We start from the raw sequence: 20,096 nt of genomic DNA, 5'->3' as shown, positions 1-20,096 counted from the left end.
AATATTTTTCATTCAATTTTTATTTATCATAAGCTAAAAATGGGTTTATGTTACGTGTTATTGCTCAGAACTTCACTGAAAGGGAACTTTAGGAAACTGTAACTTTCAAAATGTTGATTGTGAAGCTGTTCATTACCTGTAAGTCCTTTCCTTGGGTCAGTACAATCTGTTTTCTCTGTGGTTTTGTTGTTGTTTTTTTTTTACCTTGGGTCAGTATGATCTGTTTTTTCTGTGTTTTTTTTTAACAGTCTTATACCTCCTAATCCACAAGCTTCTCTCTGTAAACCTGGTTATAGTTCTTGCCAGGCTTCTGCATTTTACCCATCATTCAGACAACCTAACCTTTCTTTGAATTTTCTGATTGCTTCTTCTTTTATCTTTATGCAACAAGTTTGTATTTCTAGCTCTTAAGAATATGCATCATTTTCCCAGTCTATGTGTCCAAACATTTCCTTTCTATCAGTCATTCTGTTTATTTTACCAAAGGTTCCTGCAGTGATGCCATTTGCATTTTTTTTTCCCAATTCCCATTCGTCTCCTTTCACCATACCACATTTCTTCATGAAATATCCATCCTGAAAAGTGCCTAAGTTAGGAGGCCTGCCTAGATTCTCTATGTGACGAACAGAAAACTTGCCTGTCAAAACAATTCCAGTTCATTCCAGAAAAATTCCTGTGACAGACAGTAGGTCTATTTTGCTCTGCTCCGCCAGCTTTTGCCACATCTCCTTATTCAGTTTCTTTCTTAAATTACAGTGCTGTGGTGTCTACAATAGAATGACTTCAGTTTCCCTGACTCTGAGCTGCACAAACTCATACCTAAAGTCTCAAGCTTCCCTGACAATACCAAATTTCCTTTGTCTCTTTTGGTTCTTACCCTCACTTGAAAGTTAGACCTCCTTCTCTGCTGTATAATCTTAAAAGCTAAAATTTAGTTTCGCACAAATGGGTGTGTTGCTATTTACCAGTAACATTGTATTTTTCTCTGCAGATGTATTCTTAAAATCCTTCCCAATTTTTGTTCCTTCCTAATTTTGGTACAAATAGGATCTCTTTTTCTCACTCTCAGAATGCTAGCCTATTCAGAACAAATCTCTCTGTTATACTCTTGCTTCTGTGGTCCTCTGTGCTTTTTAACCTTGCTCCTGATAAAAGCAGCTATTTAATAACCAACATTCCCACTGAATTGTGTGTCTTTTGAATGAAGAAAAATCAGTGTTTTTCTTGTATTGGGGAAATAATTTCTGATATGTTACCTGAAGCTCTTAGGGCGCACTGCTGCACTCATGCAAATATACAACACTTTCATAATTAAATAGCAAAAACTTTAGGGGCTTATCTTCATTACTTTTCTCCATACTTTTTTTCAATATTGTTTGGTAGTTATTCTCCTTTTGAAAATGACAGAAATTCTTCAGCAAAAGAATAAGAGTCCATTCTTGCTCTAAGCACTTTGGCAACTAATTGCCTCACTTACACATTTAAAAGCTAGATGGCTACATCTGAGCTAGCTCAGGCTTCCTTTAGTATCAAGGAAATAGACACCCCTAGAATATAATTCATGTCAGTTTGTGACAAGAATTTCAGATAACTGAAATGACTAAGCTTTTGAAGGCAGCTTTTCTAATGCAGAGTAACTCAGGCTTGGATGGCTACTAAACTTAGATAAAGTCTTCCACCCCAGAGCTCACTAAAATGCCAGAACTCACTTGTGCTCCGCGCAAAAAGAACAACTTGGATGTAATTTTTAAATCAAATATCTAGCATTAAATTGAAGGAATCTTGGATTTTAGTCTAGTTACTGGTCATGATAACATCCAGACAATAATGTGTGAGATATCCTACTTTCTTTAATTTAATAGTAAAATAATTATATATTCTCATTTTGGATATTCTGTTCCATTTTGGACTGGTTTGCTGAAGTGTTGGATCCTGTATTTCCTTACCTTTTCACATGAAGTCTAATAACTTCATGTGAGTTTGCTCTTCCCAGGCAGTTCACATATTCCATGATATTCAAGAACAAAACTCCTGTTATTTGAAAAAGGATATATTTCTTCCAGAGTCAATGAGTTCCATGTTGCTTGAACCTGGATACTCTGACCCATTTTAAATATTTTATCTTAACTGTGTTCTCTGGCAAGGTCAATTTCAAATACAGGCAGCTTCCCTGCAAGACTTTTGATTCTGTTTTGAAGATGGTATCTCAGCTCTGTACGTACATGTTACTGGATTTACATTCAGAAATTCTAAGTTGGGCAAATCTGTCCCTGGACCTCCTGTTGTGGTATCATGGATTAAACCCAGCTGGTAACTCAGCACCATGCAGCCGCTCACTCATTCCTCCCCACCCCACACACCAGACGGATAGGGGAGACAATTGGAAGAAGGTAAAATCCATGGGTTGATATAAGAACAGTTTAATATTGAAATAAATTAATATATAATGATAATAGAAATCATAATTATAATAGGAAAAAGCAAGGAAGAGGAATAAAATTCAGGAAACCCAAGTGATGCACAATGCAATTGCTCACTACCCGCTGACTGATACCCAGCCTGATTCAAGCAGCAATCAGTCCCTTCTGGGTAACTCCCCCCTAGTTTATATTCTTGGTATGATGTGCTGTGGTATGGAATATCCCTTTGGCTAGTTTGAGTCAGGTGTCCTGTCTCTGTTCCCTCCTGGCTTCTTGTGCCCCTCCTCACTGGCAGAGCATGAGAGACTGAAAAGTCCTTGATTTAGAGTTAAGCACTACCTAGTAACAACTAAAACATCGGTGTGTTATCAGCATTATTCTCAGACTAAATCCAAAACACAGCACTGCACCAGCTACTAGGAAGAAAATTAACTCTATCCCAGCCTCCCTATTTCATGAAACTTTGTAGTCTAGGGCAATCTATCTTCTGGTCATCTTTTCAATTCTTTTTTGCTGTTCCATAGTATGAGTTCCCAAAATCATTTCAAATATCTCTAGGAAGTTTCCAGATGATTTTTAAACTCCAATTTCTGTTCTGTATCTTTTCTGGACTACTCTGACCACTTTTGTTATCTGCACAGATCTCAATTGCTTATTCCTCATCTGTTTAATAGGATTCAATTCCATTTCCAATTACTACCTTGGAAGTGATTTCTTTTCCAAACAGTAGTTCACTTGAGCAGTTAACAAAACCATGAGATTTTATGGATTTTATTTGCCTAGTCAAATAACTTTATGTTAGAGTCAGAATTTTTAAGTCATATATACCTGAATCTAAAAGAACATAACAGCAGGATCGGTGTTCATAGTTGTCAGCTTTGAAAAGAACACTCAGCATCCATCAAGACCATATCTTTAGTGCTTTCTTTGTCAATATCCTTGATTTTCTTGTTTTTTGATTTCAAACCCAGATGTACACATCTCTACCAGTAAATGTCAGTTTGCTGTGTCAAGCCTGTTAATGGCCATAGTCCCTTTGCTTGTGCAGTATAGCTCACTGCTGATTGTTTTTCTGAAGAAGCTGGTACCTTCTGAAGAGACTGGTACTTCTACTGGTCCCCTTCCTTCTCTGCCTCTGATTCTTTTGCCTCTGACTACCAAGCCTTGCTTCCATGGTAAGATCCATAGGCAGAACTTAATGTCTAATTCCCATAGACGGTCTTTGGCACTTCATGATTCAAGAAGAACGCAGTCATCACACATATAACATTTCAACTATGTTCATGATAAAATACATTCAAGTTTAAAATGCGTTAATGCTAATCCTTCATCTGGGTAGTGAAGCACCCTTTAAAAATGTCAACACAAGATGGCAGTAAACAAGTATGGAACATTCCATATAGACGTAGTGGAGGAAATGACACTGTGGGTAACTGTGCCATAAAGGACTTCAGAAGAAATAAGCAGCTGTCAGATTACCCCATGTGAACAGTTAGTTAACATTCATATGAAAGCTTACTCTTGTTCATCTTTAATAAATTAACTTTATTGATGGACTGACTCTTTGTTACGCTGATTAAATATTTAGAATGCTGAAGCTGCAGTTGGGGATTATAGTTTAAGGAAAAATTTGGCAAAGTGGTTATCTTTGATAGATTCTGCTTGTTTAACTCTGCTTTCATTTTTAGCTTTCAAAGTTGGCACATAGCTATGAAAAGCTACGGTTACATCAGTTAAAACAAAAAAAGGTTGAAAGTAGAGAAAAATGTGAGGAAAGGATAGAGACACCATCTGAACTGAGCAATTTATACAAGAAACTGCAGGTAAGAATACTTTGTTATTATATTCTAATCTTAATGTGCCTTTAGACTAATTTGTGGCTTACAGTTATGAACTTTAATTTCCTGATAATTGTACAAAAATTTTATCATTTGCTTGCTCTAGCAAGAAAAGGTGTATCATTAATATTCAGGTTTTGTTCTTTTATCCAAGTTTTATTAGTTTTTTTAATAGTTCTATGAATTCATATAGATAATTTTCTTCATAAGTGTAATTATAAATTGATTTTATTTTTTCCTGATTACTGGATATATTATCCTGGATTATATTATCCTGTACTGGATAATATAATCTCTTGAGGCATGAGATCTTTTACATATGCAGGGTACAGTCATGTAATTCCTACCATTAATTCAAGTTTTATAGATCTCAGGACAAACTCAACCATGTAGGGCTAGATAAGACAGGATTCAGTATTGGAAAACTGTTTGTTACACCCATTTCAGTACAGGCTGGGGGATGAAGGGATTGAGAGTACCCCAGAGGAGAAGGATTTGAGCATACTTGCCTGTCTTCTATGTTATTCCACAAGATACAGGACTAACCTCTGCAATCTTCAGATGACTTTGCCTACATAACAGGACACATCCTAGACACATTCTAGCTTTACGTAATGTTGTTGTCTCTTCCGCATGGAAGAGTCCTTACCATCAGAAGAGCTACTACACTTTGGACTGCAGCGCAGCAGCCAACATCTGCTAATACAAGAATAATAAATGGGTTATATATCTATCATTGACAAAATATATCACTACTGTGAAGCTATCTGATCCAGCTAATTTGAGAATAACCTTCGTCAAAATTAAGATGTGAAAATAATGTAACACAATGCTGTAATTTGATTAATTATGCAGGATGAAAAATGTGTGCTTGGAATATATTCAGCGAATTCTAGTATTCAGAAAATAATTACCATGTTGAAAATCTACTAAGCTCAGCAGTGCTTTAGTAAGGCCTTGAACCAGCCATCCTCATTAAAGAGTCTGAAACTCCGTTTGTATCGCATCTTGTAAAAAAGAATGATATATATTGGTTTAAAATGCCAAACCGGATATGAGGAAAGCTGTAAGAGAGGATTTGTATTAATATATCATAGAACCATATGTTGGTTTGGGTTGGAAGGGACTTTAAAATCATCTGTTTCCAACCCCTCTGCCATGGGACACTGTCCACTAGACCGGATTGCTTCAAGTGCCATAAAACCTGACCTTGAATACTGCCAGGGATGGGGCACAGCTTCTCTGGGCAACCTGTGCCAGGGCCTCACCACCCTTGTTGTGAAGAATTTCTTCCTACAGTCTAATCTAAATCTCCCCTCTCTCAGATTAAAGCCATTCTTGTCTTATCCCTACATGCCCTTGTAAAAAATCCCTCTACAGATTTCTTATAGGTCCCCTTTAGGCACTGGGAGCTGCTCTAAGGTTTCCCCAGAGCCTTCTCTACTTGAGGCTGAACAACCACAGCATTCTCAGCCTGTCTCCACAGCTGAGGTGCTCCAGCCCTCAGAGCATCTTTGTGGCCTCCTCTGGACTCACTTGAGCATGTCCACATCCCTCTTATGTTGGGTCTTCAGAGTCAAACTGAGTACTCTAGGTGGTATCCCCTATATGTTGGAAAGCAATCAATTTTGCTTCAGCAAATCAATTTAGGGCATAAAATCTTATTTTTTTTAATTTGGGAAATACACCAGTACACAACAATTGTAAAAATTATTTTGGAATCAACATTTCTATTCTGGAAAAGGAAGTTCTTATAACAGATTATAAGTATTACAGTTTTCACTGTATAAAACAGTATACTGTTAATTTGGTAATTCTTCAAAATAAAAGAACAACAGCTCTAGTAACTGGAGTTCTATGTGTTTTTGTAGGATACTGCCTTTAACATTTATTTGTGAACATATAAGATCTGGAACAATTTAAGAGCAAATTCAAACACACTGTAAATAGGGATATAAATGCAAATGCAAACCCAGTACTAAATAAATCAGATATGATAGAATTTCTTTATTAAGTTTTTGATTAAGCTAGGTGAACTTGCAACCAGAAGCAGCAAATGTAAAGAGAGCAAGAAGTAAAACTTATTCAAAGTAGCTGCTGTCCAATTTGGCAAAATAACCCTGTACATTAAAGGTCTGAGTTCCTGCTGATTACTCTACTTGACACTGATATAGCTTTAAAGTCACAGGAACTGCCCTCCACTAAAATGGGTGTACTATAGTCATAACTCCAAGATCTACAGTGCTGGAAGTCATTTAAAATATTTTATCATTTTTATACAATTATTAACACCCTTTTTTTCAGCTTAACGATCTTTAAGACTTTTTTTTTTCTGGTGGGGATGACTGGATGGCTGCTTTGTATCATTGCTCTTTTTTATTCCTTTCCAAAATTACAGAAAGATTCTGTGTTAATTAAACAACTGGATTTTTCTTAGAACTATACAAATTGCAAAGTTATTTAGATCAAGATTTTTTGCCCTATATTTACTAGCCTTGTTCTGCTGTCTTCCAGGAATTTAAGGCAAAATCAAGAGAATGGGATAAGATGGGGACAATCTGCCAAAATTATCTTGATTATTTAGATGCTCAACAAAAATTATTGTACAAGAAATGTAATTTATTTCAGGTAAAATTCTTATCTTCCTGCTTTAGGAAGAAAATGATCTGTTAGCTCAGCTATGGTTCTTTTATCTTAATCTAAAAAAGTCTGAACACCACTAAACTTACAGTGAATCTGACAATACATGGATATATTGGTAGTGAATACATTGCTTTAGGCAAGGCAGGCCTTTAGGTAAGGCATGTTAATTTTTCCTTTTTAAATATAGCTTGGGGATAATTTTACCTTTTATGCTATTTACTAATATGCAATTAATTGTGATGACAAGTTATTGAAAAGTATCTTACCAAATAAGAACTGCATGCCATTGCTAGCTTGAATCAAATACAAAGTTCCCTCAAATCTAAGAAAGCCCTCTTTTTTTTTTTTAGGATTGTAACTATATATTAATATCATTTATGCAAACATTTTCTATATGCTACTTCAAAATCACAACTTGGAGTTGTTTGTTGGATCACTTACCCCTTTTTTATCATACTTTTCAGTTTGAAGTTATCATTCAGTTGTTGCCTGACTTCCTGATTGTTTTATACTTGCCAATTTTCTATTACTTTTTTTAGACAGCTTATTGATCTAGCATATTTTTATTTTTTTAATTCCTTCCAATGCAGAACAGAAAATTGATTTAATGATGTCTTGATGACCTATCCTGCTCTAAAATAATATTAGAAAATAACTTACAAGTGAACTGGGCCACAAGACAGCTCAAAAATTAACTAAGGGGAAGCCAATTACATTGCTGACTGGTAATCCTCTTTTCCACTGTTACCAAGATCATTGGACCTTAATCTAGTGAAACACTTTCTTAACAATTCCTAAGAGAATCTTAATGTTTCCAAGGATGGCAGTTAAGGTTTGGGTTTCAATGCTGAAAGCATTATACTGTATCTCTAACTTCCTTACAAATGTGTTAAAGGAGCAAGACTTTGACAAGACCAAACTAGAGGGATGCATGTTGATTATTTAGGTAGACAAGTCAAAGTACAGTATGCTCATTCACATTTTTCTGTTGAGGCTTTCACTGATGTCAGTGAACTTTCTTTGAAGACAGTTTTCTTCACAACTGTAACATAATACTGACTACTTTATCAAACAGAAGCCTGATGGACTGTTACCCTTTAACTGTTCTGAAAGCATTAACTGGTCCTGTGACTTTGTCTGAAATTCCTCTTTTCTGAGGTCTTGGATTTCCAGCTGGAGTCTGGGGTGCACTGTATTTTTCATGGGATGTTTTAACAGTTTGGTATGTCAGACTCTGTAACTTGATGTCAAGGGGACCTTAATTTGTCCACTATAGAAATGAATCTTACCTCCAAATTTCTTTTGGCTTTCATTTGCTATGCAGCCAGTGGTCAGTTCTACTTGAGTGTTCAGCTAACACAAATTATGGGAACATAATCAAGTACATCAAAAACTGTCTAAAGCATGTCTTTTTGCAGTCCTTGTCAATGACATACGGCGTTTGTAACCCTATTTATTTTTAATACACATTTTCTTGCTCACTTGATCTCTGCATATGAAATATGGTTTCCAGATTATATTTTATTGTCATTTTTTGGTGAATTCTCAGTCTTCTGAAAAATTACTGCTGCTTGTTAATGTCCCAGTAGGGGGATCTATCCAGATAAGTTTTTAAACAGCAAACCCAGTTGCCATAGCAATTATGATTCTTCTCAAGGCCTGTGAGTTCACAAATCCTGGCAATACCAGTTTTCTGAAGGTTTTGTTTTAGGATTTTAATTAGTACATGAAACTGAATGGAGTGTGGGACTCTGCAGAACGTGCAGATGAATCTTCCCCACGTTTAAGGATAATGGTATCAAAGTGCAGTTCCTGTAGTAACTGAGCTGTTTATACATGAACTATGTAATGCTAGCCTCTAGTCAAAGGTTAATATCTATCCTGAGGCGCACACACACACAACTCCTACCGAGTTCAATGAATCAAAGAAGGACGTTTCTCTCAAATTATTTTTTATAGGTAACTGCCTTGTGTAGGTCATCAGAATCACCTTTTCCACATTTGAGGCTAATTAACATTAAGTACTAGGGAAATACACAGCAGAGGAGAAATATCCTTGAAAAATTTCTGTGCCCTTCAAAGTCTCTGAAACACTTTTTTGACTGAGGACAAGGAACATGAGACTAAATAAAGGAAGAATCCTTTCGAGAAGTTATGCAGGCTGTTTCAATTGTGCCATCTTTTCTAAGCAGATCCTGGTGAAGATGGAAATAGCTTTATGTTTTAAATAGGAATGGTCTGGTCCTAGCAATTTACATAGAATTACTGAATTTCATTTAAAAGATTTTCTTTCTCTGTAGAAGCAGACCCAGAATTATCAATTCCAAATAAGCAATAAGAAACACGAACAAGAAGAGGTAATTACCTGTGACCAGTCCAAAAGTGAAATGGATGAGTTGATGATTGAAAAACTGAAGGCAACTGTGAATGAAATAGCAATAAATAAGAATAAACTAGAAGAGGAAAATCTGAAACTCCGAGAGGATCTAAAAATGTACCAAAACCAGTGCCAGGTAATGATGGGTTTTCTTTTTCCCCCGATGACTGAGGGATTAATGTTGGTTAATTAGTTACTTAGGAATATACTTTAAAAAGTTGTACTGAGATGCCTTTATAAAAGATCTGTACATGAGATATATGATTTACAGGAACACAGAATGAGCTGTGAACAGTATGTTTTTTTAGTGGCACTCAAAAAGAAAACAGAAATATGTTTGATACGTAGTGCTATATTTTATTCTTGTCTGTTTATCTAGGGGTTTTGTAATTTTCCTATATCCATAGCATCTACAAAAACTCAGCCTAGTTCACTTGGTTTATTGTGCATAAATGACTTCTATGAAACCTCTTTATCTGATTTACACCTTGTTGTACACTGTGCCTGCCGCATAGCTAGTAAATAAGTATATAGAAACGTGTGTGGTGCACTTTATTATTATTGAGGGAAGATTTTGAAGTCAATGAATTTTTAAGTTGCCAACCATGTAAAGAATCCTCAGCTTTTATCTTATCCCTAGTTTACCGTTTTTCAGCATAGCACTGATGTCTGAAGACAGCCATTTGTGCCTCTTCTTTTGGTCTTGATATATGAGTTCTGACAAGCCCAAGATAATACAAGATCTTTACAGACTTTTTTATTAGCTATGTTTGAAATAGATCACAAATGAGATTCTCGTTGCTGTGTTTTTCTGGTAACAAATATAAATTATGCATTTGCTTATTCATTGAAGCACTTTAAGGTCCAGTAAAGTATTGAGTGGCCTATAGTAACTTCAATTCTTTCTGAAGAAGGATAATCTATTTCTGTTTATAGGCAACCTTGCAGAGTTATAACTGCATACACAATATACTTCATGTGAATTAACATATATGTTGTGGAGGTTAATTTCAGGTGTTGTTTGAACAGCCAAGTTTAGCTCGTGATGTTCATACATTTCATCTGGACATTAGTATACAAGTTATTGGTATGCAACCAAAAATCTCTGTTTTGAGGCCTGTTAGAAAGTCTGCCATCAAAAGTGGTAGGATTAGAATACGAAGTGGAAGAAATTATGGCAATCGGAGCAGGTGGATAGATGTACAAGAGAGAAAGTAGGTGTTATTGTGCTGTAGCCTTAAAGAAAATCTTCAAGCAAGAGGATTTTTGGAATCGTGTGAATAGAATACAGGAGCTGTAGGAAGCACTGAAGATATTTTAAGTAGCAGCGGAGATAGATGTACATAACATTGTCAGCTAAAGGGCAGAAAGTTGCAGAATAACTGTGCTGGTAGCTTGGAATACTGCTGTGTTAGAAAAGCCACATTTGCAAATAGCTGCAGACGGAAAACACGGATGTAAAATTCAATTTATGGTGAAAAGGTGTAGCTCAGAGAAGATATATTTTTAGGAATGTCTGTGTGAGAAAGCAGGAAGCACAAGGCCTGTTGTCAGCCAGAAGAAGTAAGCAAGTTTATGTGGAGTGCTACATGGAGGATGGAAATAGCTGGACCTGATGTGGGTAAAGAAGGGAGAGGTAAATGGGAATCTAGGTGGGGAGAAGGCTGATGGCAATGGCAGCAAGCCTAGTATTGTGCCTCATATATCTTCCCTATACCCTCATGAAGAAGAAGGAGCAGTGGAGACAGTGTGTGATGAATTGACCATAACTCCCATTCCCCATCCCCCTGTGACTGCTCTGGAGGAGGTGGTAGAGAAATCAGGAGTGAAGCTGAGCACAGAAAGAAGGGAGGGGTGGGGGAAAGGTGTTTGAAGATTTGGTTTTATTTCTTATTACCCCACTCTGATTTGATTAGTGATAAATTAAATTAACTTCCCTGAGTTGAATCTGTTTCGCCCATGTCAGCAATTACTGAGTGATTTCTCCCTGCCCTTATCTCAACCCGTGAGCCTTTCAGTATATTTTCTCTTTCCTGTCCAGCTGAGGAGGGCAGTGATAGAGCTTTGCTGGGCATCTGGAGTCCAGCCAGGGTCAATCCACCACGAACAGCTTTGAGTAGTATTAGAACAGGACTTGATGAGGAAACTTTTGAGACTTCCTTTTGATATCAAACATGGGAAGAAAAGAGGATTTTGAATTTTTTTCAGATTGAAACACATTCTTTAAAAATTTGTATTCCATTAAATATTCTCTAAACAAAACCTAAAGTTTTCTGGTTCAAAATTACTTTTCTTTTTGGTGTTTTAACTAGATGCAGGAAATATCCCCTAAAATAGTAAGTGGTACATATCTAAATGATTTTTTTTTTGCAGTGATATGTGAAATTCTTGACCTGAAGTTCTGTTTCAATTATTACCGTGGCTGCTGTTGTGGCTGTTGTTGTTCCTGCTGTTATTACAATTCACAGAAGAAAATACAATTTATGTAAATCTGTTTGATGACTCCAGTCACATATGGATTCTACCACACATTTGTGCAGCATTCATTCCTCTTATCCGCCCCAGAATGAAATCAGGGGGAAAACCCTCCCCCAAATTCATATATTATAAAATAATTGTGACTATTTCTTGAATGTTGAAGTCATAAAGATGATCATAAGCAAGTCTTGCAGAGAATTTTAACAGTTCATTAAGCTTTATTTCACATGAATATGCCCAGACTTGCATTTCAGAGTTTAAAAAAGCTCTCTCAGCCTTATATTAACAAAGGATAAAATGAATGAACCTATATATGCAGCAAAAGCACTTCATATCTGTCTGCAGCAGCCCTTTTAGCCAAAGAAAACCCACAGGCTTCTTGGAAGGAAGGTCATTCTCATATAAGGCTCTAAGGAAAACAAACCTTTGAAGTTCCTTGCTTGCAATGTCATTTCTGGATTCCAGTTGTCTTATGAAAGTTTAAAGACTTTATTTTTGCTTTTAAACATGGAAACTATATTAAAATAAAATGAAGAAACTATGAAAAATACTAATGGATTTAGTGTAATGGTGTTAAAGGCAAAGGATCAACATCCTTGGAAAATCCTTTGGTTTAATCTAGAAGATGCTTTTAGATCTTGGGTGAGAGGAAATAAGTATTCTCTGAATATTATTATTGCAAGAATCTGGTTATTATTGCTACTTTTGTTATTCATGGGTTATAGTTCAGAGTTCTTGAGTATGTTCTCGGTATATTTGTGGAAATTCAGAGTTTGTGATGCGAATGTAACATCATAGATCTTCAGATTGTCTACCACATTATCAGTCAGAAATTAATGGCAAAATAGAGGTAAGATTTGTGGAGTCCCTAAGAAGAATCTTTTTGTGATAGTTCAATAATTTTGTGATATTCACTTAAATAAGCAGTTGACTCCATGCAGATAGAACTAGTTTTGAAGATGACTGAGCACACACCGTGGCTAAGTACAGATGTCTAGATGGATCTGCTCCAAGCTTCCAGGAAATGTTTAATAAAGACATGCACGTAATCCTGCCTTTCTATAGCCTTGTAGTTTTCAAGCTTATCAATTTGGAAATGCCATTAGGAAAATAGAAAATGGAAGTTACTTGTGGCACTTATTCTTGCATGTGAAGCATGTTCTAGGGTGGAGAAACAAGCAAACTATGTATTTTAGATGCATTTAGTACAATGAAGAACTTCTGAATGATGTTTCCTATGATGGTTTCAGAGGCAGATGCATGGGAACATTGCAAGAGCTAACGAATATTCAGCATCTGATTTTTAGATTACATTTCTGGAAAAGAGAACTGACATGAAAGCAGTGTCTTTTGCAGAAATGAAACTTATAATAAAACCATGTATGTCCTTTCATCCAAATTATACAGGTATTGAAACTGATGTGTTAACACACACCTTTTTGAGCCGTCTAAATTTATTTAACTATTTATGTATTTGCTTGTTTGTTTAGAATATGGAGGCAGGCTTTTCAGACATGAGGAATGAGCTGCAGTGGCGGGATGCTCTCTGGAGAAGGATACAACTGGAATGCCAACAGATGCATACAGAACTACAGAAAATCAGAGACTATAAAGATATGCAGGAAATGTATGTTGAAGACAATATTTAAATTAAGAAGTACTTCTGAGCTAATAACTTTTATTTTTACATTTGATATAAATTAAAGCTGTTTTAAGATACTCTGGATTCAAATGTTGGATTCTAAACAATATTAGAATAAACATTTTCATTGGCAATTATATACAACAAAATGGCAGCAATAGATGCAGGCTCTGTAAAAAGGCTTTAATGCTGCTGAGATCTTTACAAATCAATGCATTTAATCTATTTCTGTTTATATGTTTACAGGCTTTTTCCATTTTCTCAGCATTAAAACACTTTGGAAATAGTGTAATTAAGATTCTCCCTAACATCCCTTGAGTAAAACATTCATCTTTTTATGGTTTATCTAATCTACTTCAGCTATTTGAGGTTATAGGAAATACCAGTCTGCAAGAGATTTCAGGATTCTTTCTGCATGCACTCGCATTGTCCTTAATCTCTAGAAATCTCACAAGATCCAACCTGGTTTAGGCCAAATCTTTGATTGTTTTATTTTTTCGTCAGCACACAGCTCTTCCACAGTTTTAGACTGTAGAGAGGATGCTGTAAGGTAAAGGTTATTGAATGTTCTGTTTGTTTCATGTTTTGTTTATTTCTTATTTAAAGGCATCAGCCATTTTGTGCACAACTTACTGAGCAACTAGAAAATAAAAACACCAAGTTATTACTATTGGCACAAAGTCAAGAATGCCAGCAAGAAGAGCTAAATGAGGTATTTCATATCATTAAGTATTTCCAGGTCTTAATTGCAATATAGGATTTTTAGAAGAGAGAAAAGTACTGACCTTGGGTATGATCGTATGTAGAAGAGAGCAGGAGATAAATTGTGGTTTTAGGAGAGCATGAAGTTTTCATACATGAGAAAGTTTTCATATATTGTTGCATTTCTGGAGGTAGGTGCATAGCTGTAAAATTGACATTCGATTCTGTGCAGAGCTAGCTACTTCACTGAAGTGAGGGAAGAGACCATGCTCAAGCATCACTGTGGTTCAAGTAATACCATGCAAATAATAAACCCTCTAAGGCTAAAAGTAATTAATAGGCTTTAGGAGGTAAGTAGTTTGTAGGTGGTCTCAAATGTAAGATATGTCAACAGATCAACTGCTACAAGTCAGTAGGACAGATAGCTGCACAAGGGCAAGCTTAGTCAGTCACCTGCTGCACAATCTATGCCGCGCTCTTTAGTTTGAACTACATACCGCATTGCATTGCACATTTCTCAAGTGCTGTCTGCAAGCAGTGGTGGCATAGCACTGTGGACTGGCATATGGCTTGGCAGGCCAAAACACTTTGGGAGTAGAGGATGCTCAGAACTCCTCTTCAGGCATGTTGTGGTTTTGCTCAGTAGCACTCAAAGCAGGAATATCTCTAATTGCATGCAGCTGACTCAGATGCAGCAATTTTGGCATGATAGGCATGATCTAACTCTTGGAGTTTTTTGCATCTCCATCTATTTGTTTACAATTCTAGTATTTCTGTGTAGTTTGCATAAATAAAAATGAAATGCCATGTGTTACTGATTGTGCACAGTCCTGCAAGGAATTATTAAAATAGGGCTGAAAGGTTGTTTGCTGAGTTATGTAGTTTTGTTTCTTACATAATAAAAAAGACCTATCAATCAGTGCTGAATTGTAAAAGATATGAGAACAACCTTTGTGCTGATACTTTGAAGAACTGTGCACAGGATACAGTGCAGAAAGTTTGACCTTAAATTTTATGTTACAGTAGGAAAAATTCTCATACAGTGATTTACTGTATATGCTCTTTATTTCTAACACAGTTTCTCATCAAAGAGTCTCTAGATTGATTTATTTATATTGCCCTAAGTTAATTTAGGCTGCATTAAACTTATTTCAAACCTAAATTAACTTAGGAGCAATATAACTAAATCAGACTTAGGTATATTGAATGGATATTTCCTTGGATAGTCTTTGCCATAAATACCAATTTTTAGCATTCTTTTTAGTACATTCTTTTTAAATGTCAATTTAAATGTCTTGTATTGTGTTCAATTCTAATACTGAATAGGTAAATGAAAGCACAACAGAAGGGTTAAAAAACCAAACCCATAAAAATAAATAAAGCTATATGCCCTGATTCACGAAGACATTTTATTATGCAATGTCAAAAATCTCCGGTTCAGTTAGAAGAGTTGATACCTTGGAAGCAACAGCAAAAAGGTCACTGATAGGTAGCAAGTGATGCAATCATATATACTGCATAACATTTTTTCTTCTTGAAACCTTTTGCTCCAGATAAGAAACCATGTTTATCAAGAGGACCAGTCCCATCACTCTGAGAAGGAAAGAATGAAGACGGAAATCTCTGACCTGACAGAAGAGCTTCATCAGGAGATCACTATAGCAACTATCATGGAGAAAGCTAGTCTTCTGGAAAGACAGTTAAAAATGGAGTTGGAGATAAAAGACAAATTGTTAGCAAAACAACAGGTATGCAAGCAGGCAAAACCAGCGTAGATCATTTTACTCCACACTATTGGTAATGACATATATTATCTGCGAAAAAAGACATTACATTTCTTGCTGTAGTTTTCATCAGCAGTGCTGTAATATCTGTGAAGTGTTACTAGAGCAGCCAAATTGACACTGGAACAAGAATGCACTGGCAAATGTCAACTGTACATCTAAATTGCAATTCATTCTGACTATTGACTGTAGTTATCATTTTATCATGCAAAAGAGCTTGAAAACTTCAAGTTTGTTGTATTATATGCACTTTATCATTAGAACTGTTTGTTAGAGTATCTAGAACACTTTTTCAGGGATTTTTTTAAAGCTTTTTGAAGAATGTTACGTATCTATCTGCTTAGAAAATTCTGATAATTTGAAAGCTGAAAACTGTAAGATACCAGTGCTTTAATGTCAATTTTTAGTATTAAAAACAAATATGTTACCTTCATTACTTGGCTTTGTGAACAAAAAGAACCTTCATATTTAGAGTTTTCTGGGGATCTCTGTTTTTTGAGAAGGTCACTGCATATTGAAAGTTGTATTTAATGTAATACTTCATTTTTGACAATAGGAAAGTTAGTGCTTGGGAAAATGAGACATCTCCTATTGTGTGGCTTTACCAGCCTATATTCCCTACCATAGCACTAAAAGAGTGGATGTCGTTTCTAGGCTCCATGACTAAGATTTCACCCAGTTTCAGTGGCCTGCAAAATCTGTCTCTCTTTGTATCTCCTAACTGCAAGTGAACTCCCATATTTTCCTAAGTGAAAAAAGGTAACTAAAATCAGAAGCATTGCACCTGTGTATCTTTTATAGGTGGTTTAAGACTTCTTCCTGCTTTATTATTGCTGTATTTAAAAAACATTGTATTTAGTTTCATAATTATGTATGTTTTGTAAAATTAAACATATATATCTATACTCAGTGTCATTTAAAGTTAACAGTAATGTTCTTGTATTTAACAGAGAATTTAATCTTTTCCTAGTTCCTGGATTCCAAATACAAAGTTGTGAGCTCTGAAAACACACATCTAAAAGAGATGGTGGAAAAGCAGGTGTGTAAAAGTTGCATGGTATTTTTTTTAATCTATGCAATATGCAGAACAGTTACTTATATTTACTGTAAATGTAGATTGAGATCATGGCAGATTTAGAGATTTCTGACCTAAGTAAAACAAATTAATACAGATAAGGTGTGAGACATAATCAGCACCAAGTGGATTTAACTCAGCCTGAAGATGGGTATAGCTAGGAATAATTTTGACCTTAGCTGTAGTAAAGCAGAAGTAAGGTAAATTTTTCAGTAACTGTCTAGACAATAAACAGTTTCTTGGAGCTTATTTATTGTAAGTTACATCACTTATTTCAGAAAATATGTCTTTTTAAACTGTCATCATTCTCACAGATACGAAGATATGTCCTGGTTTTACTATATTACCGGTTTCTTCATATGATATTTAAATAACTGTGTAAAAACCAGACATATATTGCCCCCACCCACCTTATTTTTGGAGTTCAGCATTTATTTTTCTTCAAACAGGGGATTTTTAAAGTTTAATTCATAAAAAGTGTGCCACAAAATCATGTAGTACTGTAGTTTTTATGGGTACAATAAATGTTGTATATGCTGCCTTCCACAAAAAGCTTCAAAATGTCTCCTGTTTACGGAACATCTGCAGTTATTTTATCTATCACTAGAAAAAACACTGCAATGTTGCTTGCAAATTGTGCTGTAAATATATCTTTGGGGGATTTGTAGCCTGTTAATTGCCTTACTCTAGACTGACAAATGTATGAAAGAATGCCACATTTTTCCACACCCTTAAAATAGCATATATGTCTGTCAGTGATGTATTACCTATACATACATGTACACTATTATGGATATATGTATGTGTATATGTGACATTATTGTGGAAACGTAGACAGATGTGTTTATGCATGTCTAGCTCTTCTCTATGGTGGCATTCTTCATGAAGATTGAGAACTGTCTGAAAAGTATCTTTGTAGATACCATGTCTGTTAAATTTGAACAGTAAAATCCAGTCAGTAGATATACCAAGGTCACTACATATATCAATACATTTATGGACTTAACAAGTCTTTCCTACTTTACTAATGTATTGGCAAAATCTAAACATTAAAGATTGCGAGGTATTTCATGCTAAGATTGCAGGAACTGGAGAGATTTTTTACAGATGTGTTTGCATAGTACAGCAGAGCACTACACAGACTCCTCAAACTAATGCTAAGCTTAAGTCGGTGTGGTGTAATGCATCACCAGGCAGGGTTACTTGTTTAGATTTAAAAAGCAATGTAGCTGTGCCATCTCAGTTTTGGGGTACATGCTGTTATAAGTGTACTGCTGACTTGAGAGCTAGTAGTGGTAGTGTGACTTAGTGCTCTCCTTCCTCTGTTCTGCCACTTCACTTTGGAGACACAGCTGAGCCCCTGCCTGCCATCCTTGCAATAAATACTAAATTTCCTTTTACTTTCTGGCACTTCCATGCCAGCTTGGCTCATAAATTTCCCCTAAAATTAGCTAAGTGAGGCAAGGGTTACAGGAAGAGATAACATTAGATCAGATAGTGCAAAGAATAGACAAGCTTTCAAGTTGTGCTAACTGTATACTAAGATCCAAATGCTTAATACTCACGAGTTATCAACTTCCAAAAGAATAAGGTAAATCTAGAAATATATGAAAGCAAAACTTAATAGAATGTTTTGGGTTTTAGTATTCTGTGTATAATCTGGACATGGACCTGTTGGAGCAAGTCCAGAGGAGGCCACAAAAATAATCAGAGGACTCGACCATCTCTCCTATGGAGAGCAACCTTTCAGTACTTAATCAGCGCTTATAAGAAAGATGGAGAAAGACTTCTTACCAGGGCTCGTAGTAACAGAAGGGGCAAAGGTCTTAAACTGAAAGAGGGGAGATATAGATTGTTCATAAGAAAGGGGTTTGTTTGCTTGGTTTTTTTTAATGAAGATGGTGAGACACTGGCACAGGTTGCCCAGAGAAGCTGTGGCTGCCCCATCCCTGGCAGTGTTCAAGGCCAGGGTGGACGGGGAGCTTGGAGCAACCTGGTCTAGTGGAAGGTGTCCCTGCTTGGGGCAGAGATGTTGGAATAGATTATCTTTAAGGTCCTTTCCAACCCACACTGTTCTATGGTTCTATGAAATCATTTGAGATTTTTCTGTCAATGACACTGTACTGCTATTGCAGATATACTTACACAATGCAATGCAGTATTATGCAGAGAAGTAGTTTTGAATTAGCTAGCTCTGGTGTGCAGCATAGGCTTTATAGAAAAAGTGACAGGACAAAAAAGGAACGCAGTATCCTGGGTAGTCAACTTCCAGAGCTAATCTCCATCTTCCCTTCTTTATACCTTAGTGGATGGTCCTCTTTAAGCCCTAGTTGCAGAGCAAATGTTGCTTGCACTTTTAGTATTACGACTTGTATACTGTGTGGACTAACCCAGCTGAGAAGCAGGGTTTAGTAACACACAGAGCACTGTGCTAATGTGGCTTTACTTTACTGCTTCTGAAGCTGAAGGTGACTGTATCTTGACACAGATATTAAATTGTGCCTGTAGACATACCCTATATATAGTAAAGTAATGAACTTCTATAATTTTTTGTTATTATTTCTGGTGGGATTGCTACTGGAGGGAGCAATACAGTCTGCAGCTATAGCTGTTATGGTTTCTTTTATGTCATAAGTTTTACAAAGCAACTGATGAGTTTACAATAATAATATTTTGGATGCATGTTTGTTGAGAAACTTTAATTTGTTTTATAGTGTTATAGAGGCTGTTATCCATTCTTTTCCATTTATCTACAGTGGATTTTTTTCTGGAGGCAATTCTCTTGGTTTGCTCTAAGTGCTGCATGATTATATATAGTAGCTAGGTCTTTCTTTAGCATAGAACATTGTTTGTGTTTGCTTGTTAAAAATACTAACATCCATTTGTTGTGGAGAAGATAGATAACTATATAATGATGGCTTTATCTTCTTGCACAGAGTATAGATTTATGTAACAAACAACACGGAAATTTCACATCTTCCATTCACAAACCGGAATATGAGAATGTAAGATTACAAAGTAGTCTTGTTAAACTTCAAAATGACACGGAAACATCACTGCTGGGTCGCATGGGTACATATGGAGAAACAGAGCACAGCTACCAAACCCACTCAAAGATGAAAGAAAAGGAAGAGAGG

At 35.9% G+C, this 20,096-nt stretch overlaps 1 protein-coding gene across 1 annotated transcript in view; it reads left to right on the top strand.

The window, feature by feature from the left end:
* DEUP1 (deuterosome assembly protein 1) overlaps positions 1 to 20,096 on the top strand; it is a 46,294-nt gene that overhangs the window by 13,343 nt on the left and 12,855 nt on the right. Inside the window, exons 5-12 of the mRNA XM_061457891.1 lie at positions 4,109 to 4,243; positions 6,773 to 6,886; positions 9,202 to 9,414; positions 13,247 to 13,383; positions 14,005 to 14,110; positions 15,654 to 15,848; positions 16,855 to 16,923; positions 19,896 to 20,095. Coding sequence (XP_061313875.1) covers positions 4,109 to 4,243; positions 6,773 to 6,886; positions 9,202 to 9,414; positions 13,247 to 13,383; positions 14,005 to 14,110; positions 15,654 to 15,848; positions 16,855 to 16,923; positions 19,896 to 20,095 — 1,169 coding nt within the window. The remainder of the gene's footprint in view (positions 1 to 4,108; positions 4,244 to 6,772; positions 6,887 to 9,201; positions 9,415 to 13,246; positions 13,384 to 14,004; positions 14,111 to 15,653; positions 15,849 to 16,854; positions 16,924 to 19,895; position 20,096) is intronic.

The sequence above is a fragment of the Pezoporus flaviventris genome, unplaced genomic scaffold, assembly GCF_033815535.1.
Source record: "Pezoporus flaviventris isolate CSIRO_AGI_PZ_B2104156 unplaced genomic scaffold, CSIRO_AGI_Pfla_v1 ptg000025l, whole genome shotgun sequence".
Lineage (NCBI taxonomy): Eukaryota > Metazoa > Chordata > Aves > Psittaciformes > Psittacidae > Pezoporus > Pezoporus flaviventris.
The sequence above is the reverse complement of the archived record's forward strand: the minus strand, read 5'-3'. Positions and strand labels throughout refer to the sequence as shown.